We start from the raw sequence: 26541 nt of genomic DNA, 5'->3' as shown, positions 1-26541 counted from the left end.
TAGAGTACTCCAAAGGCTTTCCTTTCTTAGGAGAAGCATACCCTGAGGTTGATGGGGTGCTAGATCTGTCAGGGACAGATGTGGGGTGAGTGTCATCTCCTGACCTGGCTCAGAGGGTGTTTGCAGGTTCCATAGCCAACAGTTTGAGCTTTAATTCCCTGTTCTTCTGAGTCCTGGACTTGAGGGTTAAACAAAAGATGCACTCTGGGAGATGCGGGACTCACTCCCCCAGGCAATGGACTCACTTGGAGCGTCTGTGGTTCACTGCTATAGCCTCCTGGCAAGAGAGGCAATGTTTGAAGCCTGGCAAGCCAGACATAGCCTGTCAGGAGGATAAGTCTCCCAAAGCAAGAGAGGGAAATCAGTCCTTCCATCTAAACTAACAACTATACTAACACTAACAACAACCCTAAACTAACTAACTTTGATAGAAAAAGGGGATAAAGCGAAAGACATACTAGTGTTCCATCTTGGGCCAAGGCGGGGGAGAAGGAACAGAAAGAGGTTTGCCTGGGCACCCCTATACAACCTTGGTGTTCACCACAAGGAGGCATACAGCGCACATGAGGGCTGATCAGACACTGCTAGCTAGAAATCTCTGATCGCTGGCTCAAGAGGTGCATGTGCACCTGAAGTGGAGCATCCATAGGGATACTACTCAAAGAAAAACCTGCTCCCACATTAGCATATCAGGGGACTCACCCAGCATACTCAGTAAGGCCTTCAATGTCATTCCCTTAAGTCTGTTTATTATACAGCAAGAAGTCTAAGCTTCTACTGTTGTGAAGGGGGCTAAATGTAAAATTCTTAATGCAGCATTTAGCAGCTGTTAGAGAGGTACTTCCCCTTGGAACTGAAATTTGTGCCTGCAGCTGTACAGATAAAGTATTCCTAAAGCTTATTTTCTATTGGATCAAATTCTAAGATGGAGAATAACGTAGTTGCTGACCTCACATGGGAAATTTCTGCCAATATCAACAGTTATTTTCCAGTTCACAGCTGTTTTGTAGCAGTGATAATTTTGGAATTCTGGGAGCGTATTCAAAAGAATATGTCTGTGTGCAGTATATCATTGCACAATGTAACTTGCAAGCTATTTTTAAATAAATGCCCCGTTTCTTAAGTCTTAATCTCCCCACTCCTCCAGAGTCATAAAGAATCCCATCACAGAAGAATTAGTGTACTTCTCTAGTGGAGGAAATGTTAGGAACTAGAGCAGGGGTGGTAAATCTTATACACCAGTGGTTCTCAAAGCCGGTCTGCCACTTGTTCAGGGAAAGCCCCTGGCGCACGGGACCGGTTTGTTCACCTGCCGCGTAGGTAGATTCAGCCGATCGCGGCTCCCACTGGCCGCGGTTCGCCACTCTAGGCCAATGGGAGCTGCTGGAAGTGGCGGCCAGTACTGCGTCACTTCCCGCAGCCTCCATTGGCCCGGAGCGATGAACCACAGCCAGTGGGAGCCGCGATCGGCCGAACCTGCGGACGCGGCAGGTAAACAAACTGGTCCGGTGCGCCATGGGCCTTCCCTGAACAAGCGGCGGACCGGCTTTGAGAATCATTGTTCTACACTACAGAAATACAAGGTCTGCGTGGGCTCTTCAGGTGGCTGAGAGAAATCATGCTGTAGGTGCTGAGCAGGGACACAGCCTGCGGATCCACTGCTTGTAAGATTCTCTGTTCCTTGGGAGTAAAGGGAAAGGGGAAGCAGAGGGAGATGCTAGGGCCAACAATGTTATTCCAGCCCTTAAGTTGGAGTAGTGGCTTCAAATCGGCTCTACTCCTGCTCCCTGGCCTCCAAGGAGTTCTCTCCCACTTGGAATTCCCTAATGTACAGCTGAATTACTTGTTCTGGCAACTGGAGGCAGGATTTAGGCTGCAGGTACAACTTGATAAATGATCTTTTAGGTATTTAAATTTGCATGATGATTGCTCAGAAGAACCACTGATGCTCAGTTGATCAGATCACACGTGTCAAGAATAATTTTCTCTGAAATTGCTGTAAGAGAACAAAGCTTATTTTAATACTCTTCTATTTGCAGCCCATCCCATGACTGATGTTATTGAAAATAAGCCTAAATTACAAAATATTTTTCCTTTGCTACCAGGATATTAGTGCCCTAGTCCTTCTCATAGATAGCTCACCTATCTTGTGTAAAGTACACACAAAGCTGCACAATCACCTCATAAAATCTTTGAAAGGAAACAACTAGCTCTTCAGAAGAAATGCAGTAAAAACAAAAAGAAGAAAACTTTGTCTATTTACCTACAGGTACCATCTGTGGTGTTACACAAACTCCTTTTCGCTATTGTTAATTGGCACTCAGCTACTTCCATTAGAGGCATAAGAGTTAGAGGTCACTCACTTGCAGAGACTCGACTAGAGACTAATGTGTCTGAGTTTATTGTACAGGTTCAAAAACGGGGTCTGTGTTTGTTTAACACCGACTGCCTTTAATAACCAACTGGGAGTCTTAAGAATCCACTAAAGAAATCATGCCATAAACCAAACTGCAACAGAGTTTCAAAAAGCTACTACTGTTGAATTCTTTCAAAATGTAATGCACCATATTGAAAGCCTTACCAACAGGCAAGTTGAAGTAAGGCCAATAAATAAATAAATAAATAAATAAATAAATAAGCTGATTTGTTGCCACCTACCTGCTATAAAAAAATGAAACAAACATTTCAGTCTAATTGCAGGTTGAACATCCCCTCTATTTCTTATCATGGAGAGGATCAAAAGAGTAGAAAACCTACTATTAGGGCTCAAACTTTGTTTGGGGGAGGGCAGTGCTTCCATCAGCCAGTATGACATCACCTCTCCTTCCCTGGATTGTAGAATCCTTCCTTCATGAACTCTTCACTTTGGGGCTCTTTGCATGTTTTTTGAGTGAGTGTGGCTGAATGAAGTCAGGAGTGAGCTACTCTCTGTAGCATCATCCTATTTCAAATCTGTCAGCATTATTATCTTATGCAGACTTTTGCTCCACAACTGCCATCCCCTTGTGGGGGAAGAGGCCATCCCAGGTGCAGACGAGGAACCCACTGGAGTATCGCTCATAAGGGAATGCTAATTCTAACAGCTTTTGGGACACTCCTGGATTGAGATGGCCATGCCCTCTGCTCATACCATGGAGTGGGAGCTTGTGGCCTTTCCTGGCTTTCATGTGGAAAGGCATAATTTAACCCTAGATGTCTAGATGAAGACTTTTAAAACTTTGCTTTCTAGGTCAGTGAGCTCCCCAGAAACTCCTTGCCTTTAAAATTTCATTTTTGTTGCCCAATTAGTTATTCTGCAATAGACTCTATAGTTACTCATAACACTCAAGTCATTAAAATACTCCTCTTTCCCTTCATATCAAAGTATAGCATACCTTCTTTCATCAATTAGCATTTCTTAATTTTAATGATAAATCTTAGGTTTTTCAGTGATATAAAATGGAAGACTAATCAGCTGAAAACTATTCATCACCCAAAATATAACCTAAAACTGAACACTGTGTATGCTACCTCAGAGCAATTTTTGCAACTATTTGTAATGAAATGATTGATCAATTTTACCTGAGGTTAATGTTAACTTATTCTAATCTCCTAACCCATTAATAGTGCGAAACAAATCCTATGATGAAGCTTATTTAGCTGGATACAATTCTTTCGAAATTTTGTACTACCATGGAGCAGGGAATCAATCAGAAATATATGTTAAAAGAAATCAGATGTAGAAGTGGTTCAAAAACACAAGCATTATTTTTTCATAAAGAAAACTGCATATTTTGCAACTACACCACAGGACATAACCGTGAAAAAAAACCAAAACCCTCTGTCTGCTGTGTTTGGCTTGCAGAAAACTAATGTGGAACTGAAGGAACTCTTGGAAATGTTTACTTTTGATTTTGCCTGTATTACAGATAATTTGTACATGAACAGGCCACTGGCTCCTGTTGGTTTTAACTGTCAGTTATAATCACTTTAAGCCTAAATGTTTACAATAAAAAAGTAAAAGACTTTATTCATACCAGTTGTGGGCTTTAAAGTGAAAAAAATGTATATGTGATGAGGGAAAATAAAATATGACCTTTTGTATATGCTGCTTTGAGTGATTTTGTTCAACCTAGTAAAACAGTGAATCTCTTATATGTAAGAGGTTTTCAAAAATCTTTTGATTCTGTTTCAAATGTTGAGAAGTCTAACAACAAACTCAATGGTAACTGTCAAGCAACGGATTAAAGTTTTAAAAAGCACACGGGCAGAATATACAATTATGCCATAGGTATTTTAGGTTTGAAGTCAGTAAATACAGCAACGAAACACCAGAAAATAAGGGTTCTGCAAACAAGCACAGCCTCTTTGAGGAATGGTTATTTGTGCACGTCATTCACATCTTTTCTTTCCTACTCACTTAAATTACAACACCCACAATTTTCACAACAATGGTATCAGTCATGAATATCAAATTTTGACAATTGAACATTGTACACCCTACACCACTAGTTAAAATTAAAGTTCTTAATAAAACTGTTGCTGAACTTCAGAAATGAAAATGCAAGTAACTATGTGTCAGTTCCCATACAAAGGGCCAGATTTAGATTTTCTTTCTCACACTGAAGAGCCCCTTTTTCTACAAGTAGTCCCATACTTTTATTTTGCTTGTTTTCGCTCTCTGGTTTTGGCCTTGTACCATTCTTTTTGAATGACCGGTTTAAAGGAGGTTCACGCCTTATATGGGTTTGGAAGAGTGGTTATTAGAATATAATCATTAAGGGCAAATCTCTTAGCTATCATTAGCATGAAAAAACAGGTGAGTATTTGAATTGCAGCAACAGCTCCTAAGATGGTGGGTGTTTTTTTTTTTTTTTTTTAAATTTAAGAAAAGCCAGGGAGCCTGCACTACTGTTATGAAAATCTGGTACCCATTAGAGTTCAAGCTCTGCCATAAGGGATCCATGAATGGCCACAGAATTTGGGTTACTGGGAGAGAAGCTTATAAAAATAATAAATACTAATGTAAAATATTAATTATGTTAATAAAGCATACTGCTTATACTAATCTCATGATAGCTCATTTACAGGTTAACTACTGTATCGCTTGAAACAAATTATTTGTCAATACTGAGAAATTTAGCTACAGCACGATTATAAGAATTATTATTAGAGAATATACCATTTATATAACAATACTATTGATATTGCTCTGTAACACAAACAGTATAAAAGAACAATTTCTGCAAGCTTTTATTTATGAGAGAAAATTGTTTATATTTAAAAATATGAACTGATGTAAAAAGCAGTCATGAGTCTCTGTGACGGATACATTTTAATGCTTGTATACACAGACACGGTTAATAACAGTAGTCAAATGAAGAAATAACTTTCAAAAAAGTTTGAGGACAAAACCTGTCTTTTCATGTTAGGATTTACAGCTCAACAACGCCGTAAAATTAGGAGGTAAAAATAAATAAGTAAGCACAGAAAACTTTTATACTTGCTATAGTTAATATAATAAAGCTAGGCCTCACCTTCATTGTATGGTATGTACAGTCATGAACGCTTTTAGTTTCTTCCCTTCTAAGTAAGCATTTGTTACTTGCATGTAGTTTAGAGTACTTCCTGAATCTGCTCTGTCTTGGCAATGGAGAGCAGGACAATCAGTACTCTAGCAAACTGCTTACATCTTATTTTGCCATTCAGCAGCCAAAACAGGCATTATCTTAATGACTGTAATAAAACAGAAAAACCAGCCTACTTCCCTTTTATTTCTGTGATCTGACATTTGCTATTTTCCTGGACAAAACCCTGTATATTTCTGTATACCGCTGTTCTAGTCTGTAATTCACAGTCTAGATTCATTAGCCACTGACAAGGATTTACATGCTGCCCAGTTCTGTTTTGAGATAAGATTCAGTAGCAACAACATAGCTTCTGTATTGATGTCACACTCCATTTCCACATTACATTAGCAAGGGAACTTGTAAATAGTTCTCACATCAAGCAATGGCAAATATACTCTGTAAACTGATGCTCCAAGAAGCTTGATGATTTGAGAGGGGTTTATTTGCAATATTCTCGTTGTGCAGAACCAAGTTTTATCATTGAGTCTGTGTTATTGTTAGTTTATTTTACAGTCCTTAACGAGAACAAGATTTGGATACAACTAGCCCTTATGATGTACTACATCTGAAGAGTTTCCTTCCTCCCCTTTGCATCAGTTATACAGTTCTTCATTCAGGGCTCATAGAAAATTACGTCTTTGGCTAGTTGATTTTTCATTTATTTTTAACACGGGTCTTGATCTTGCAAGTCCTTATGCAGTGCATGGCATGGTATGGTGAGTTGTTACTTTTCAGTATGAATGTAAGCAGAGGCTACTGATGGTGACAAGTGAGCTTAAGCGTTAGCCATAGTCTTCTGCACAGAGCTACAGCTAAACTTCTTGTGTACTCAGTCTTACTCTCACATACTCAGGTTAAAAAAAGGGGTAGGGAACATGTGAAGAATGGGCACATCTGAAGAGAAATAGACATAAGCATGATCCTCGGCGTGTTGATGAAGAACTTGACTCCATGTTTTCCTTCTTTGGCCTCACTCCTGCTACTAGGAAGGAATACGTTGAGGCAGCACAGCAATGTTGTTATTAATGGAGGATCAGGTTTCCCTGTGTTCCCTGCCCTTTTCATCATTTTCTGTCTTGTATTTACATGCACAACATGTCACAGTGCAGTGCAGGATTCAAGGCCTGAAAATACACCTTTACTCCTACAATCACAATGAGTATTGGGAAGCAGGGCCACCATCAGTGAACACTGATAAACCCTCCAAAAGGGGCACACATTGCTTGGTTCCCCAAGAACAGATTTATATAAAAATAAAGCTGTTACTTGGTAAAAAGAAGACTATTTAATAATTACTTTTGTTTCAGGTTTTTAAAACTAACTTGGCTTTCAACTTTGTTTAAGGGTAGCTGGAGCAATGAGAAAAGCAACGTTAACTACTAGATAAATAATTACAATAGCCAAAATTTTCAAACTCAAAATTGGCTCCTAAATCTTTCAACACCAAATATAGCCAGCCTAATTTTCAAAAGTACTGAGCATTACCAAACCCCACTGAAGACAAAGGAAGCTTCAGGTGCTTAGCACTTTTATTTACACACCTAAATACGGATTTAGGTGCCTAACTTTAGGCACCTAGGCTTAAAATTTCATCCAGTATATATAAAATATTGTATTTTATAGTTATAATTACTATATTGATTAACTATTGAAAAGATTGATCAATAGTTGCTTTTCAACTTCCAAGAATAAGATAAACTGAGCACGATTTTTCCAAACACAATGCATAGAGCATCTTAAGATCATATAGTGTCAATGCACAATGTCTGATTTACCAAGAAAACAAAACTGCTGTATTTTATTTAGGACTGTTCAATACAGCAGGGGGGAAAAGAAACTATTGCTTTAAAATCTGGGATGGAAATAGGAGTATGAAAAAGAAACATCTGTCCAAAAGGCAGCTCATAACGACAACCCATATTTACATTCCGAGACCCCGCCTGGCCTCAGACACTGGTACACGATATACACAATTGAATCTGGAGATTCCTTGGTAATTTAAGTATTTTAAATAGTACCACAACCGGAAGAGACTTTCCTGGCACTCTGTGGACTACTGCAAACCTTCCTGAAATACCATTCGGCTACTTGATTAGTGGACTGATGACAGCATTTTGCCCTAAAAAAAGTTACTCCTACCTTTCTCTTCCAACATGCACAATTTTCTCCTGAGAGCGTAAGGAAAAGCTGATTTTAGTTATTTTACCATCAAGTGGGGTGTATTTATACCTGCCTACTGTATTTTCCACTCCATGCATCTGATGAAGTGGGTTTTAGCCCACAAAAGCTTATGCCCAAATAAATTTGTTAGTCTCTAAGGTGCCACAAGGACTCCTTGTTGTTTTTGCTGATACAGACTAACATGGCTACTCTACAGTAGTAACAGTAGTAACAAAGTACGCAAGGTCTTGGAAAAAATTTTGAAGGAGAAAGTAGTTAAGGACATTGAGGTCAATGGTAATTGGGACAAAATCCAACATGGTTTTACAAAAGGTAGATCGTGCCAAACCAACCTGATCTCCTTCTTTGAGAAGGTAACAGATTTTTTAGACAAAGGAAATGCAGTGGATCTAACTTATCTCGATTTCAGTAAGGCATTTGATACGGTTCCACATGGGGTATTATTAGCTAAATTGGAAAAGATGGGGATCAACAGGAAAATTGAAAGGTGCATAAAGAACTGGTTAAAGGGGAGACTACAGTGGTTCACACTGAAAGGTAAACTGTCATGCTGGAAGGAGGTTACTAGTGGAGTTCCTCAGGGATCAGTTTTGGGACCAATCTTATTTAATCTTTTTATTACTGACCTTGGCACAAAAAGTGGGAACGTGCTAATAAAGTTTGCAGATGACACAAAGCTGGGAGGCATTGCCAATACAGAGAAGGACCGGGATATCATACAGGAAGATCTGAATGACCTTGTAAACTGGAGTAATAGTATGAAATGTAATAGTGAAGGGTGCAAGTTCATGCATTTAGGGATTAACAACAAGAATTTTGGTTACAAGCTGCGGACGTATCACTTGGAAGTAACAGAGGAGGAGAAGGACCTCGGAGTATTGGTTGATCACAGGATGACTATGAGCCGCCAATGTGATATGGCTGTGAAAAAGCTAATGTGGACTTGGGATGCATCAGGCGAGGTATTTCCAGTAGAGATAAGGAGGTGTTGGTACCGTTATATAAGGCACTAGTGAGACCTCACCTGGAATATTGTGTGCAGTTCTGGTCTCCCATGTTTAAGAAGGATGAATTCAAACTGGAACAGGTACATAGAAGGGCGACTAGGATGATCCAAGGAATGGAAAGCCTGTCTTATGAAACAAGTCTCAAAGAGCTTGGCTTGTTTAGCCTAACCAAAAGAAGGCTGAGGGGAGATATGATTGCTCTCTATAACTTTATCAGAGGGATAAATACCATGGAGGGAGAGGAATTATTTAAGCTCAGTACCAATGTGGACACAGGAACTAATGGATACAAACTGGCCATCAGGAAGTTTAGACTTGAAATTAGACAAAGGTTTCTAACCATCAGAGGAGTGAAGTTCTGGAACAGCCTTCCAAGGAGAGCAGTGGGGGCAAAAAACATATCTGGCTTCAAGACTAAGCTTGATAAATTTATGGAGGGGATGGTATGATGGGATAGCCTAATTTTGGCAATTAATTGATCTTTGACTATTAGTGGTAAATATGCCCAATGGTCTGTGATGGGATGTTAGATGGGGTGGGATCTGAGTTAGTACAGAGAATGCTTTCCTGGGTGTCTGGCTGGTGAGTCTTGCCCACACGCTCAGGGTTTACCTGATGGCCATATTTGGGGTTGGGAAGGAATTTTCCTCCTGGGCAGATTGGCAGAGGCCCTGGAGTTTTTTCACCTTCCTCTGCAGCGTGGGGCACGGGATGCCTGCTGGAGGATTCTCTGCACCTTGAAGTCTGTAAACCACGATTTAAGGACTTCAATAGCTCAGACATAGGTTAGGGGTTTGTTACAGGAGTGAGTGGGTGAGATTCTATGGCCTGCGTTGTGCAGGAGGTCAGACTAGACGATCATAATGGTCCCTTCTGTCCTTAAAGTCTATGATTCTAATACTCTATTATATTGTATTTAGGTTCTTATACTGCAAAATAACACCATACACAAGTATACATTGGCACAATGTTCAAACCAATCTAAAATGACTCCAATATTGATAATATATATATTAAATAAATATTCAAGTATTATGTACCATATATTAAAAGTATAATAAATTTTTTTAAAACCCTGAATTTGTACTAATGGTTACTACTATGAATGCTATAGTTATAGCTATATAAGGTTGTATAACAATGGTCACGATAAAAACCTGCTTGGATATAGTCAAAACTTTCTGGAAAAAAATTCATATTAACCTGAACCTTTCCATGACTGATCTCATTACGAATACTGTATATTATTATGTTGGTTTTAGTCCACACACACTGTTATGGCTCAAAATTAGCATGTGATTTCAATAACCCTTGTTCACATGATTATTTTATATTATATTTAGCACTGCTACTTGAAAGTGAGAAATTTTAAATACAAAGATCTCATATAAAGGTTAAGCATTTTTTGCATTTGTATATAGTGACACGTCAAGTGACCCATGATCTGATACAGGATCAAAGCTCCATGGTCCTGAAGTACCCAATTGACCTCTGCCAGAGACTCTTCCTGCAGCAGGGAAAGGCTCCTGCTGCAGGGAAGCAATGGGACACTACACAGCAAAAAACAGCAGTGTAGATGAGAAGGCATGGCTTGGGTGAGTAAAGAACTGTGTAGGGTATGTACTCGGGTACATATCCACACCCTTCAGCATGTCTGTATTATATTTGCCCAAGCCTTGCCTCACTGTTTACACTGTTATTTATACCCTTATACAGGGGCTACTTGTGTATGTACTCTACACACCATCGAAAAAACATGCAGTGTAGAGTAGATGTACCTATGGTATGACATGAGGACAGCGACGGTCTCTCAGGTAGGAAGTTCCCAACCCATTCCCATTGATTTCTTTGGTGTAAGACAGGGGTTCTCAACCTTTTTGTTTCTGCAGCCCCCCTAACATGCTATAAAAGCTCCACGGCCCACATGTGCCACAACTGTTTTTCTGCATGTAAAAGCCAGCCTGGTAGCAAGCAGGGCATTTGCCCAGTGCCCCACGCCACAGGGGGCCTCGTGAAGCTAAGCTGCTCAGGCTTCAGCTTGAGGCCCAGTTGGCAGGGCTTGAGACACTGGGCCTTTGGCTTTCTGCCCTGGCCCTCAGTGAGTCTTGCCCTGCTTGGCAGATCGCCTGAAACCTGCTCGCAGACCCCCAAGGGGCTTCGGACCCCTGGTTGAGAACTGCTGGTGTAAGAGATCAAGCCATAGTACCTAATTATCAGAAAAAAGACACACATTTGAGACGATTATTAATATTTTCAACAGCTGATCTTTTATACATATCACAGGATGTTTTGGAAACTATGATATCTCATCTACTTGATGTTCTGGACCTGCTACAAGGTACATATTTTCCTGAAAGTTAGTTATTTGCATAGCTTCCCACTATTCTAAGATACAGTATTTTCTAATTCTTTTTGGGAAGGATATGCCTGCTTTAGAAATTCCAAATAGTATGTCACTTACTCTTGTGGCTAGAGTAATTTTTTTGCTAAGAGAAGGGTGATTCTTTAGTATCTATTTGACTTTTGGCAATATTGTGTTGAAAGTGCAAAATGACAACTTGGCAGCCCACAGGAAGAGACCAGAAGACAAATTTCATTAAGTCTCGATGGTCTTTATGGAATGATATTTGCAGTTACAGCCCTTTTTCTTGGTCCTGGGACTCCTACTTATCAGAAATTACAGCCACCTAGAGCTTTGTTCCATATTTTGTGTTTTACTGACTCATGTTTGTTTTTCATGACTAATGTTACCTTTCCCTTTCAGGAATTAAGTTCCCCCTGCATCAATGTTGTTGTTTTTTTTCTCTTCTTCCTTATCTACGTTTGCATGCTATGGTTAACTTTTCCCCATGTTATTAACAAAATAATTGCATAACATTGGTTAACAAGAATGTTTTAAAAATATTCTACAATGATAAAGGAAAACAAGCATTTGCTCCTTTCATCACTCCCCTTATAAAAATTTAAGTGTAACCTAAAATCTAGCTTATTTATTATGTGGCCAATGTATTTATTTTACAAGTAAAATTCATTATTCAAATGATCCTGTACAATCCTGAACCTTTAAAATCCCTACTGTCCTGCAGGATGAATTCCACTGAATGAGTACCTTACAAAAAAAAAAATCACTTCCTTCTTGCATTTGGAATTTTAAAGTACAAAGACTGAATTAGACCATACAAGAAATAAATTTCTTAACAGTTGAGTTTAGCTGCTAAGAAAACATATATTGAAACCCTCAGGACTGATTACTTAAAATTACTAGTGATGAAACATTTTCTACGATGATGAGTAAAGGAGACAAAGTTTGTAATTCGGATAAATTACTTACTATTAGGATGGTTGCAGATAACTGAATATAGTTGTACAGCCAAAATGTGGACACAGTGAACTTTTGATACCAGCATCTTTACCAACCCTGGTTAAACTAAAAACAGTTCTACTCTAGAACTTCACCTAGACTTTTCAGTTCCACATCAGAAGGATATACTTGTGGCCACAAAGGTTGCTGCTTTTCAGATGCTTAAAGAAAAGGTGAAAGAGCAAATCAGAAATGATAATAGCAAGCACACTTACCTTCCATTGACAGCAAAACAGAGCTGACACATTCCATGTAACACTGCTGTAGCATTTTGCAGAAAAGTAGCTATTTTTGAATTGTCATCAACAGGACCTTGGACGGAGAGGAAACAGCAGCATAATTTGTCTATCAATCCTATATTCACCACATAACTAGAAATGGAGGGAAAAAACATTGCATTAAGATATGGCACCCTGCCAGTTTCAATGAATTTTTTTTTTTAGTATTATCATTATCAGTGTCAACTTGAATAAAAAACAGGTTTTGAATTCACAAATATACAAATATAAAAGGTTAAATAAAGTAGCTCAAACTGCAATAATCTTAGATTTGGCCCTCTATAGTTATAGAAGTTTTTGTTAAGAGATCTGTCTATCTTAGGGTAATTTCTGTTATATTTTACAAGTAAGATGAATGAATATGTTTATTTTACAAGACTCTTAGAAGGACAGTGGAATTTTGCCATAGTTAAATGATTTATAATAATCTCTATATTTTTGCAGTAGTATGATTTTTTTTTAACATGAAGAGAAAAAGTTCCCAGAACACAACAACACAAGAATGAGATGATGTTATCCAGATGCAATCTTATTACAACATAAACCAGCAATGACTACTGTATATACTCTTTTTTTTTTTTTTATAGGCAACAATTAACTGACTAACAAATAACAATTAGATAACAGCTTTCTACGGTTAGATGACTTTTTTTTATTGTGGTAGCTAAAACTCTGGTCCAGGCCCTGATCATCTCATATCTCATCATTTCTGGCTGCAGCTGCTGCCATCTTGCCTCCTTCCACTCCATTCAAAGTGCTGCTCCCCAGATCATCTCCCCAGATATATCACCTCACTCTTAAACCCCCTCCCCAAGAGCTGCAGGGCTAGAAATCAAGACTTTTTTCCAAAGTTCACACAGCTGACAGACAGCTACTGGAAACAATATAAGTAATTATGAATAAAAGTTCATTGTGTACAAAGTAGGAATCTCATTGCAGTATTAAAAGACCATTTAAAATCTTATTAAAAAAAGACTGAAGATTATTAGTTACACTTGACTGTTCAGGTAAGTTTGTGAAAAGTTGTAAGTATTAGATGTCTTGTAGATTTCTGATCTAAGCAATTGACGTTCACCATACAGGTCATAAACATGCTCTCCAACATTGGTAGGCAAATACCAAGAAGATAGCTAGGGAGTTAGATGTTTAAAATGCTGAGAGCTGTCTATCTCTGAGCAGCAGGAGGGGAAGGAGATGAACAGGAGATGAACTGAAGTTAATAATGACAAATGATTATCAAAGGTACACATTTTCTGGTCAATGTTATTCTTCCTTTTTCTTCAAGGAAATCTCTATGTTCTTATTGGCACTCCAAGGATCCCTCCATCTCCCCTTTAGTTTACTGCCCAACCTTGATGCAACGTGCTGTAAGCTATAATAGTTCTGACAGAGAAGAAATGGAGGAAACTCTTCCCAGTCTATTTGTGCCATTCCTTAATGGGCTTTGGGGGCAACAAGAGAGATATAAAGCACTCTCCCCCCACAGGAACTAAGCACACAGCTGAGTAGAGTTACAAAGCTTTGCTTTCCCTCCCCTTTTCCTTTTAGTTAGAAATTTTTGCCATGGTAGAGTAGTTCCAGTATCTCTGCTCAGCCTAGCTGCTCTCGTGGTACACAGACTGCGTTGCAGTTAGTTGATGCTGCTTATGCAGTGCACATTAACTTTTCCCATAGAGTTGCAAATATTTTCACTGAAACTTTTTTTTAGTCAAACATCTTAGTTTAAATATCTCCAAAAGGAAACATGATAAAGTGGCGAGGAGGTGAAAGACTCTTAATAATATTAATTTATCTGTTTGTGGCTAATTTAAAACACCCACTCCTCTCCTTTTTCCTAATTGCACTATTACTCTGTCACCATGCCTTTCATTCCCCTGTTAGAATCAGATCCCTTAAAGTGCCCCAGGTGAAGGGCCTAGTCTGATTCTCATGTATCTTCTTAGCTCTGGGGTATGCCTGTGCTTGGCCCTGTCCGTTTCAGATGTCAGTGCAGTACAAAATATCAATAAGCAGACCTCCCACCCTCTCATTCAGATATGGGGAGAATACAACATCCTGAAATTTCACACTCTTTGAAAACCTGTTTGGGAAGGGGGAGGGGCTACATGCGAACAATAAAGTTTTAGAGGTCACTGGTATCTATGACAACTGTTTGTTTTGCCTTCCTCCTACAGCTGTCCTCTTAGATTTTTATCAGTCAACAGTATACCAGGCTTAAAAAAAAAGTTTTAAAATGCACTTATTATAAAATGTAAGTACAAGGGGTTTAAGACTAAAAAAAGTATTTACTTTGCTCTCTTATGTTATCTTTGCCATGCTTTTGTAAGTATTCAACTCCTGTAGTGGCATAAAAACATTCTTGATAATTTTTATATATTTAGGACATTACTTCATTTGCAAAACCAGTTCATAAACCAGCATTTTGCAAGAGAAATGTCAATTTCCTACCCTAGTTAAGACACTAAACTAATGAACAGTAAAGAATGAGAATGACATAGAAATGGCAGGTGGTGGGATTCTGGATTTAGTGAAGTAGATACTTTCTGATGGTTAATTGCTAAAAATAGAAAGCCAAAGATTTAGGATAAGAAAAAAGCGGAGCAGCTGGATTAACCCTTTGAATGCTATATATATCATGTATATTCACTGTCCATGAGGTTTCTGGGGTGCCTACCCTACTTGTGGGAAACTTTAATAGTATAGTCTAATAGTACATCTATGGTTTAAGGAGGCAGCATTGCTCAATGGATAGGACACAGGACAAGGAGCAAGAAAAAAACTTGGTAAAGTTCATATAAAACAGGAAGACCTTAAAGAAACTATGGGCAGCTGAGAGTCTGTCTGGGTTCAAGTGAAAGAAAACAGGTAGACTAGAAACTTGCTACACGTAACTTCTCAAATAACTAATCTGTAGAAAATAACAAACCCAAAAAGAGTTGTAAAAAGAAAAATAATAATGAGATATTTCAAGTACCTAGGAAACACTAAATGAAGTGATACATTCAAGAACAAAGTACCTGAGTGATTTAATCTATGAAGTCTTTGAACAGAACCAACAAAAGTAAAAACTAGTACTGACTGTGTATAATCAACCTGTGGAATTCAGTGTCACAGAAGGTCATTGAGTTAAACACTGTGGCTGGATTTTATAAAGGGCTGGATAATTACATAAGTATTAACATCGTTTGTAGCTATGTAGGCTAACCTAACGACAATCAATTCTCATCCTTCAGGGTGAGAAAAGATCTGCAGGAGTCAGAAAAGAATTTTCCCCCTTATGTTAAGCATTGCACAAGTAAGTAGGTGTATTTTTTATTTCTATGGCTTCCTTTGCATCCTGAGGGATTAACTATTGCAGGAGGTAAGATTTCTGATTAAACAGATCAATGGCCTGATTTGACATCACAAATTCTATGTTCCTAAAATGTAAAAGGAAAGCAAGCAAGCAATTACTCACTTCATTCTGAGAAACAGAAAGAACAAAATCACCGATGTAAAGATGAGAAAACATTGTATGCCTTTGATAGTGATATATGACATTATGACTGAACTGAAATTAAAAACGGGGTCATTCTATATAATCTATAGTGTGTGTGTATGCGCATTTATGTAACACACACAAACTATGTTAAAAAACATTATTAAGGTTTCAAAAGCTTTAAAATGCCAGAATCCCCCAGGTCTGGCTCTTGTCCCTTTGCTTTCCATTCAGGCAGCTTTCTCCTCTCTTCCTGCCCATCAGTAGAGGGGGCTTTAAGAGAACAGGCGAGACAGGCTCTCCTACTCTTTGTTCTGGTGCCCAGCTCTGGCACAGCCCCAGCAGCCCAGAGCGGCAACTACAGGGAACGTCCTGCTCAGTCCCCTGTTGCCTCAGGCTGGGGCATGCCCAGTGCAGACAGAATGTTCAGAGAATTAAGCTGCAAAGTTCTAGCAAGCTGCTATAGAGCATGGGCAAGCTACAATTTTTCAAAGGTTGCGCACCTGCCAAATTTCAAGTCGCTGCACCAAAGGAAGGGGGCACCAGAACTTCCCAAAGAAAAGGTTGCCAGAATATTTTAACATGGTCAAAACAACATATTTTCCCCATACCACTTTCTTGGAAATGGCCGAACCATTTGGGCTGAAATTTTCCAGAACAATTCAGCATGTGACAGATACCTGGTATGGAAAATTTCAACCCAAATGGTTCAAGTATGGCACAGTTATAAGCAATTTAAAGCAGGGTCTTATATTGGGATGTGTCAGGCAACCTTAGTAATAATAGACGGTGATACCAACCATCCTAAAATATGGTTTGTGTGGGTATATATTTATACCTACCCCCCCCACACACACAAATATGTATGTGTAAATATGTACATATTTGTGTTTTAGCACATGGAATTATGAGAAAAAAGAGAAATGATTACTGAAATTAAATAGGATAAAACAACTGAGGGCAAGGAAATAAAAAGCAAAAGGAAAGTGCAGAAAGATAAATTATTGTCGACCCAAATGTTGTGTGTGCCAATAAATATACTAGGTGTAAAAAAGGTCAGTGGAGATGAACAAGGAAGTGTAAAGAGTAATTAAGGGTGAGAAAGAGTTATATTATGAAATATCATATATAAAATGCAAGGTATAGAGAAAGTCTGCCACGAACACACATTAAAGTAAAGTGTACTAAAACTGAAAAAATATTGAAGAGGAGAATGAAAACAAAATTGCATATGAAGAGTTTAAGATAAATCACAATTTTTTCAAGTGCATAAGGAACAAGAGGTCAGTGGTGGAGACAAGCAGGCTCTGTGAGATGAAAAAGGTAATTTATTAACTAAAGAGGTAGGCCTTAATGAAAAATTAAATGTATCCTTTGCCTCATGTGCTCACAAAAAAGGTTAAAAGACAGATGCTCAGAACAAATTCCCCAAGGGAGAAAAAAATATAAGAAGAAATCAGGGTCTTGGCAGAAGAAGAAACCATGAAATTAGAAGATCTGTAGACTGTTAAAATCTAGGCCCACACAGGGTCTATTCCAAAAGAGAAAGAGATAGGATACCCATTAGCAAATTGATCTGAAACCTCTATGGAAACATAAAAGGTACTGGACTTGGAGGAGACTAATGCAACACTATGATCTGAGAAGAGATTTATGAAGATCTAGAAAAGTACAGACCTGAGGGGGACATAATGAAACCAGTAACCAGGGACTACCTAGCGAGACATCAAGAATGTTATGGTTTAATTGAGGCTAGTCAATAATCAGCCTGGATTTTCAAAAAGATGATCACACCTGGCGTACCTCATAGAGCTGAAAAAGTAAAATGGAATTAAATAATGTCCTTAGCTTACTCCAATGCTATCTAATTATTAAGGGTCCAACCCTATCTGTCCTTGACTCCCACTGAAAACAGTGAGAATTGAGAGTGCTTGCCACCTGGCAGGAGTGGGTTCTAAAACAGCTTTTTATATAGTAACATACCAAAGGCTAATCCTGTTAAAGTTCACTAAGGGAGTGTCCTGAGTAAGTAAAGAATTCCTTAGATATCAAAGAGAAGAAATTAGGAATAATGACTACCCAAGATGGAAGGAGGTGAGTAGTTGAGTGCAACAAGGATTAATATTAGGACTAATTAGAACACTTTATTTAATGACTTAGAAGAACGAACATATAGCATTGTGATGAAACTTGCTAATAATACTAAGAAAGAATGTGTGAATCAACAGAAAGAAGAAGGGCAGGATAGTTCAGAATAACATGGATAGACTCTGTGTGTGGATGAATCAGGAACTTTTGAAAGTAAATGTAGATAAATATGAAGTGATGACAGTAAGAACAAAAAGTTCAATGAAGAACAATGTATTGTACCTGTAACGATTGTATAGTCAGTATTAAAAGAGATAAATATGGGACTTCAGTGCTTTTGCCCAGTAAAAGAAAGGCAAATCATACTGTATATTAAAAAAGAAAAGCAACACTATTGATCTCTAAGTCTCCTATTGTCTTATCTGTGTCTGTTTTTATACTGTAAACTCTTATAGCCAGGGACTGTGCTTATGTTGTGTTTTGTATACTGTTGGGAATCAAAAAATATTATATAAAAATAATGTAAGGATCCGTACACAGAGTTGCTAACTATGGACTAGAGGACCTTTTACTGTGCAAAATTCTGGTCACCTTTATTTAAGAAAAAATGTCACAAAGAACAATCAATCAAATAATACAAGGATTCCCACTGACATAAAGGAAACATGTATATGCAAAGGCAGAATTCTGGCAGTGTTAATCCAACACAGTTAAACAAACTAGTGGACTGATCCTGTGAGGTGCTTTAAGCCTACATGATTAAAAAAAAAAAAAGAAGAAGAAAGAAGAAGAAAAAAGAAGACATTTCAGACATCGCTGAGAGACACAAATTTCTACAGGGAATAAAAGACAAATGCTAAAGTGTATAATGTAAATTACTAGCAAATACAGGAATAATTCATACATGAAAGAAAGCTATGGAAAGTCCTACCACTTTCCTTCTTTCTGTACTGTAGCGAGTACTTAACATATAGAAACAATAATCAAGAGCAGCAATTAAGAGCAAATAGTAGCATTTTTCAAAAAGAGATTTATTATAATTTGGAGAATATTTTATATTCTCCATGAAAATTTGTTCTGACTTTCTGTACATTAGTTGCCTTTATTCTATGTTTATTGACAGTGATATTATTGCAGTAAATTTTACTTACTCCTGTGTCAATAAGGAGGTATTTTGTGGTTGGGGAGAGAGTTGGGGAACTTCTCCACATCAGAAGAGAAAGTTGGACAATCACAGGGCCAAATTTTTCACTTAGATAAAGGCACAAATCTCTATGGACTTCAGTGTACATGTATATTTGAGGTCAGAATTTGTCCCATAGTTTTCTGAAAGAGCATTTTTGCTTGAAAACATATATATAGCCTTTGAGTGGTCTTCTGAACCATACATAGGTGTTAGTCTTATTGAGTTAGGGTTCAGAGGAGCTTATTACCATTGCTAGTTTCTGCAATTTCCTTTTACTAAAATAAAAAAAAAGTTTAAAGATATTTCATCAGTTTTTACCTGATCAGGTCCTGAACCCTGGTGTTAAAGGCCTCAACTTTTGAGGGCTTGTTTTTCACTTCTTGTATTATTTTGGGTGCAGTGGGCTGATTGTTTACATCTGGTAGACTGGAAATCAGACACCTAAAGACCACAGCAATGATTCTGAGAAGCCCAGTTGTTAAGCCTTCAAATACTTGCTTATTTGCACTTCTTCCTAATATTGCATTATATTCATCTGGAACACAAACCTGCATAAAGAGATACAATACACACATTTCCATAAAATATGTAAAATTCAACTAAAGAGACTATTGTCGTTCTCCTAAGAATATATTTTTAATTAATGCATGTAGTGAAACAATCATAAAAGCCCGATGGAATACACAAACATGCATTAGAACCATAAATAATGACAGAGGAAACAATATTCCAGCATTATTGATGAACATTAAAATGCAATACTGCATCCTTTATTAGGCAGATTGCTATAAGATTACATTTCTCCATCTTCCATTTCCAGTGAATGCCATTTGAAACCTCTAACAATTATAATGCGTGCAAAATGCATGTGTAGAATGTGTCCTAATGGATAAAAATGAAGGAATTCCTAAATAGAATTCAGTGTATATGAACTTAAAAGAGAAACCTTATAGAAAGGGAGTACTTAACTAACTATATAAACATATTATTATTAATTATTATGTATAGATAAGGTCTTATGATGATTCACTGGCAAAAACAAAAATATTTTCAATATAACTAATAAATTATAAAGTAAACAAACTAATTGGATGGCTCACTGACTCCTCGATTAGTACCTTGTTTTATCATGTGAAAGACCCATATTAAATCTTTGGGTCTGATCTTTTGCTTCTCAGGCTGCATGAAGCTTGGAATGTTACAGAGGCATCACCAGTGCTCCTTTGAGGAAACTGTACCTTTTGCTACTCTGATGATCCATCTGCCTGACTTTGCAAAAGTATTGATATTCTACAGTGATAATGCCACCCACCTCTCCTTGCCCAGAAAGAAGAATGCTACGACAATAGTGATGAGTGTATATTTAACAAAATTGATGGGGGATGGCTAGTAGAGAATGACTTGAGTCTTTCTTATATGGTACATACAAGCGAGCCTTTTGATAGAAAATGCAACACACTTAGTAATCTATGTGAATGATCAAATATCAAGATCAAATCTGCTATGGACTTTTCTCCAGGAGTAACAAAGAGGCACCAGAAATGATTGAAAGACTCTATTTTAATGTAAAAACTGAGTGCACCCTAAATATTTGTTTTTTTGTGAAATTGTTGTCCCAGAAGAACTTTGGAGCCTAAAGAAAAAAACAGATGAAAAGGTTATTGACAAGGATGGAACTCAGAACCAGTGTCAGGAAAAAAAATTAGAATCAGGAGGCTGCACTACCTAACCCTTTGGAAAAGGATATTAGAAGATCTGAGCAGCAGATGTAGGCAACACAAGCCAGAGCCACAGGTGGCCTCATTCTTGTCTCAACTGAAAAGTACCTTGTGGATGAGGAAATAAATTTTCCAGTCAGCAAGAAGGAATCCAATAGTGCTCTTTAGCTTCTGCCTAGCTTAGCACAAAACCAGTACCATTTGCTGTTGATCTCAATGCAAGTAGATTAATCTTCGGCTGGCCCTAGCAAGCATGCCCATTGTTGAGTTACACCACTCATATTGGTCCCACTTCACAGAGTTGAAAGAGAGTTCTCTAGAGAATTTGTTTCTCCTAATAAGTGAATGGCTAATGGAAAGTCTAAGAATAACTCAGTCCTACACACAAGCTGCTCTTAAAGGCTATATTGAAGCTAGTGTAAAATAGCTTCTAAACTTTCTAGCATTATCTGCATTCTTCAGATTAGATGAAGGGAAACTGCCAATGCCAGATGAATGACTCACAAAATTGAATACACAAATAAGCTAAACATATCAGAGAGAGAAGTGCTCTTCTTAGGCAAGAGAAACATTCTCAGATACATCTGTATCTCCTTCCTTGATACATATCTGCCTCTTTTGCCTGTAATCCTGGTGCCAATCTTGACACTTAATGCTCATCTCTTCTTTGAATACCCTCAAAATGCTTTTCTGGGGATGATGCTGATGCTGTGGGTAGAGGCCTGTCACTATGGAAGTAAGAAACTAAAATGAATGAAGATTTCTCCATTCTACTCAATAGACCCAGAAGAATATACAGACATGTCTGTATCACTGCTTGGATTGTGTCATTATTCACATGAATCGTCATTTTAAGTACGGATAAACCTGTAGCTACCATGGACAGGCTTTTGGTAAAAACCTACCTCACCATCAGAAAGTAAAGATACTTCCTGTGTAATTTTTGAATTAACGTGTAGAAGCAAGCATCTCAAAGGCCAAGCACATCAAATCAGAGTTCAGGAAAAAGGCAAAGGGATTGTGGCATTGAAATGATTGAAAGAATATGATCTGTTTGGAAATCCGTTCAAACTTCCAAAGTCTAGAATGGGCCAAGAAGCTTCCTGATAATATTTAAGAATCAAAAGATAATGGGAAAAGAAATCCTGGCCTCTGTGAGTCATTGTAACAGTTTCCATTGATAAAGATTAGGAAATATATCCTAACAGTCACTTATGAGAAGGGTCAATTCAAGGTCATATTAACATGACATGTTGGAATGTCAGAAAGGGAGGAAACGGGCTAATGGTTTTACAAGAGGAGCTAATGACAACCACAATGGACAATAAGGAAAATGTCTCTAATGCAACTGATAGGGTGGTAGCTCCATCTGGGGCTTATTAATTGGTTCAGTCAAACCCAGAAATCTTGGCTGAATCTCGTCTCCTCCATTTTAGCCAAGGTATTATCTTTGTCTTGGTGAAGGGCAAATTAAGTTCTTCACCCTCTAGGCCACCTGGATGAGGCCTAAATTCCTCAATGAAGAATACCTTCTGTTGATTGTAACAGAAGCCAACAACCACGATGTCATCTGAGAAACATAACATGTGGTGCTGCTTTGAAAGCTGTAGACTCTCCCGAGTCACAGCTGTGAAAGCTTATTTTTGCTAGGGAGTAAATCAGCAGCTGGAAGCATCTTACTCTAAAGATGGTAGTAATACCTGGACAGATTTACTACATGTAAAATATGAAGGCTATAATATATATCTATATATAGCTACAGAACTGGGAGCAACTTCTTAGCTAATGTAAACTGTCACAGCTTCACTGAAGTCAATGAGGCTATGATAGTTTATACCAGCTGAAGATTTGCCCCATTATGAGCACTGGAAGTTCCAGGATCTGGTGACAGAAAAAACAAGTAGTGAAAGGAATACGAATGATGTGCCAGCTTTACAGACAGAATCTTGTCACTTTGTGTACATGCATCAAGAAACATGGCTCCTAGCTGGACTCACTGCTTTTAATGGTGCTGATGTCTGCACAGTGCTGTGGTTCTGTAGAAGCAATTTAATGACAGAGAACTTGATCTTTTTCCACCCTGTAATTAATGATCAATACTGTCTGAAGTTTTCTTTCATTCAATTTTAAAATCCTGTAGAATTAATATATGCTGGTGGATTCATAAAATGCTGTTGCTCCATAGTTTAGCCCTGTAGAGGTATCTGGGGGGATTTGGTAACACTTAGTGACAAAGAACAACATGCACATTTCTTTATTATTCATTAGCTCTGAGTCTTGTGTTGGTACTTAAAACTCATTGTAATAGTCTGGTTCCTGGTGATGAGCCAAGTCAGCCAGTGAGAACTCTTCAGCTAATTCAAGTTTGACTGAAAAAATACTATGTTGCTCCAGTAATCGACACTGACTAAAATAATTCATGCCTAATGGTTTTGATTCTCTACTAAATAAATGAATAAATTCTCTACTGAAACAGATGGACTGCATTTTAAAATGTGTATACCAGTTTAAATATGGCACCCGTGCACTATGAACACCAAGGGTTAAAATTACTAAGATATACTCTCCATTGCTCGTGCAATTAAGATATAAAATGATGTGCAACCTTTTTCTTAAAAAGATTATTTAGTACTAATATTTTGTATTAGTAGTCTTTCATTTGCTATAATGAGCAGCATTTAAGCCAGACTGATCTTGTGTTTTCTTACAGTGTTATACGTCTAAGCTATTGTATTTTCTAAATGCATGGCACTTAGTTACCACAAGTCAAAGATTTTATATTAATGTGCTATCTATTTTCACTGGTGTTTTCTATAATAATTATATTATTAATAATTGCAAGATTTGGTTGATTTTTACAATTTATATATGGAATATGTGTATATGAGTTAATGTGTTAAGGTTGCTTGTTGATAATTATACAGATTGTGGATGTGGATAATTAAAATTATGGAAGGGTTATTTTATGGGTTTCAGATTTAATTTTTTTATGCTGTCTATATATGGAGATTCAAGTGTGGAGTTAATGATGTGTGTCAAACATTATCTATGAATTTGTAAACTTTCAAATATTTCATTTATAATATTCAAATACAGTATTCTTTTGATATTATTAAATGTTTAAATTATATATATATCTCTATATCTCTCTATATCTATCTATATATCAATCATTTAATAATATCAAAAGAATATATATATATATAACCCTAACTCAGTGGTGGGCAACCTGCGGCTCGCTGTCTGCATGCAGCCGATCAGGGTAATCTGATTGCAGGTTGCGAGACATTTTGCTGATGTTGACCGTCCGCAGGCACGGCCCCCTGCAACTCCCAGTGGCCGCAGTTCGCCGTTCCTGGCCAATGGGAGCCGTGGGGAGCGACAGCCACCATGCCCCTGTGGCCTGCTGCTTCCCGCAGCTCCCATTGGGTGGGAATGGTGAACCACAGCCACTGGGAACAGTCAGGGCTGTGTCTGCAGACGGTCAACGTCAGCAAAATGTTTTGCGGCCCGTAATCAGATTACCCTGATGGGCTGCATGCGGGCTGCAGGTTGCCCACCACTGCCGTAACATATTTAAAAAGGATTGGTCTGGTAATTGGTGTAAAGCATTTTTAAGTGATTGACGATGAAACAAAGAAAGAAAGAACAACTTATCCAATGTCATAGTGCAGTTTCAACAATGTTATTGGAAAACAGCATTATTGCAAACACTAGACCAAATCCTGAATTCTTTACTCATTTTTAAAACAGCCTTTACACAGGAAGACTCCTAGGGCCACATTCTAGGCACTGATGCAATCCACTTGCACTGTTCTGGCAGCCTGAAGCCAGCTTAACTGTTCAACTGAGAATTTCTCATGTGTTGGGGAAATCCCTTGCTGGCATAGCCTCCTCAGCTGTGCCCTCCATTTAGAACGTAATCCAGCAAGGTGCTGAGCACTCTGGCTCTGATCCAGCAAAGCACTTAGCATGCATTGAACGCAGCTGAGAATCTGGTTCTCAGTGACTCATTACACCACAACTACAGTTGTACTTCAACACTTCTATAAAAAACAAACAAACCCACAACACACATTTTGACTTTTTTTGTATGCGTCCAACAGAAGAAAGAAATAAGAGTTTCCACTGAGCATCAAAGTGAAAGATCTTGTGCCCAATCTTGCTCTAATTGAATGCAACAATAAAACTCTCACCAACCTCAATTGGTGTAAGAGCAGACCCTTCTGCTTTGGATTGGCTGTTTCTTTCTCAGCACTACATATTGGTTTTCATCACTTGGAATTTCAAATGAAGAATGCACTTCTGTATACAATCCATTGTATGTTACTTTGAATGTTATCTTTAGATAATTTAATATGCACTCAACAGGCATTAGCATGAGATGTCTAAAGAAAGTACATGTAAAATGTTCACAGACACACCCCAAATTTTACCATTTCTTTTGAGTTGCTTCTGTTGCCTGTAGAATTATTTCTGATAGAGATGTCATCTTAATGTTGATTGCTTTTCCTCCACTGAGAGCTTGTCTACAAGTTGAGTTATTCAGAAGCAGCTATTGCGGAATAATTCCATGTGTGAACACTCATTTTGGAATTAGAGTGGCTTGTTCCTGTTTAGCTTGCCCCCTTGGGTTAGCTGTTCCTGAATAACTCCATACAAGCCCTTAGCTCTAAAAGGGAGCAAAGAAACACAGGTCTGGATTTACAAAAGACTAATTCTGGGCCTTACATCCAGATTTTGTCAGATCGAGGAACTGTGATTTTAGGCTGGGTAGGGGACAGCATTCATTACTCTGCAATCTCTGCAGCATTGATCGAGCTAGACAGAACTTCATGACTAATGAATGAGATGGAATTTTACATTATTTTAAATATTCCCTTGCAGACTGACTATATTTTATATCTATCTCAATGCATTACATTTTGCTGTATAAAATGGAATAAAATACTAATCACTGACATTTTAAAGTATATGCATGAAGACATAACAATTTAAAACAAATGTCTACTCAATAGACCACCCGGAACAGTTCCCGAATGAAAAATGTTCAGTGTTATATTTCAAACTTTAATTTCTTTCTGTTATAGTCCATGTTCATTCATAAGATTTCAATTGGAAGTAAAGCTTTTAGGAGCCTGAGGGGCAGATCCTCATCTGATATAAAATGTCATAGCTCCACTGACTTTCAATTTACATCAGACAAGGATCTGTCCCTGAAAACTTGTGGTTTTTAATCACTCTTATAAAAGTTAGAAGCCCACAGATCCCAAAACAGACCTATTCTAAGTAATCACAAGATAATCTAAATACGGAGATATTTTGTGACTGGATTTACTCATACAAATGGTTTCTAAGCAACTTGCCCTCAGGGTTTCTGTATTAAGGGGTGTTGCACACCTTGTGATGTTATCTCTGCTCACTTAGTCACTTGTGTTTGTATCGCCCAATCAGTCATGTTGCTGTGCTTTCTGCAGACATAAAGCCACCGGGCTTGCCTGAACAGAAATATTTTGGAAAATGTGCAGTTTTTCATAGTATTTGTAGTAAATACTAGTGGCTCCCTATATGAATTGAACAATTAAGCAATGAAAATTGAGCTAATGCTAACCCCTAAGGTGGGTGGTCTGTGCAG

The 26541-nt window shown here is 37.9% G+C and overlaps 1 protein-coding gene across 15 annotated transcripts in view; it reads right to left on the bottom strand.

Moving 5' to 3' along the window:
- Positions 1–26541, bottom strand: part of SCAPER (S-phase cyclin A associated protein in the ER) — a 356135-nt gene that overhangs the window by 48272 nt on the left and 281322 nt on the right. For 14 of the 15 annotated variants that reach the window (XM_043523924.1, XM_043523925.1, XM_043523930.1 and 11 more), the window contains 2 exons: positions 19507–19736; positions 12374–12529 (listed from right to left, as the gene is read on the bottom strand). In XM_043523924.1, the coding sequence (XP_043379859.1) occupies positions 12374–12529; positions 19507–19736 (386 nt within the window). Of the gene's footprint in view, positions 1–1481; positions 1997–12373; positions 12530–19506; positions 19737–26541 lie in introns of those variants that run through there. The other variant, XM_043523929.1, reaches the window with a different exon arrangement.

Source organism: Chelonia mydas, chromosome 10 (genome assembly GCF_015237465.2).
Source record: "Chelonia mydas isolate rCheMyd1 chromosome 10, rCheMyd1.pri.v2, whole genome shotgun sequence".
Taxonomy (NCBI): Eukaryota; Metazoa; Chordata; order Testudines; family Cheloniidae; genus Chelonia; species Chelonia mydas.
This window is presented reverse-complemented; position numbering and strand designations above follow the sequence as displayed.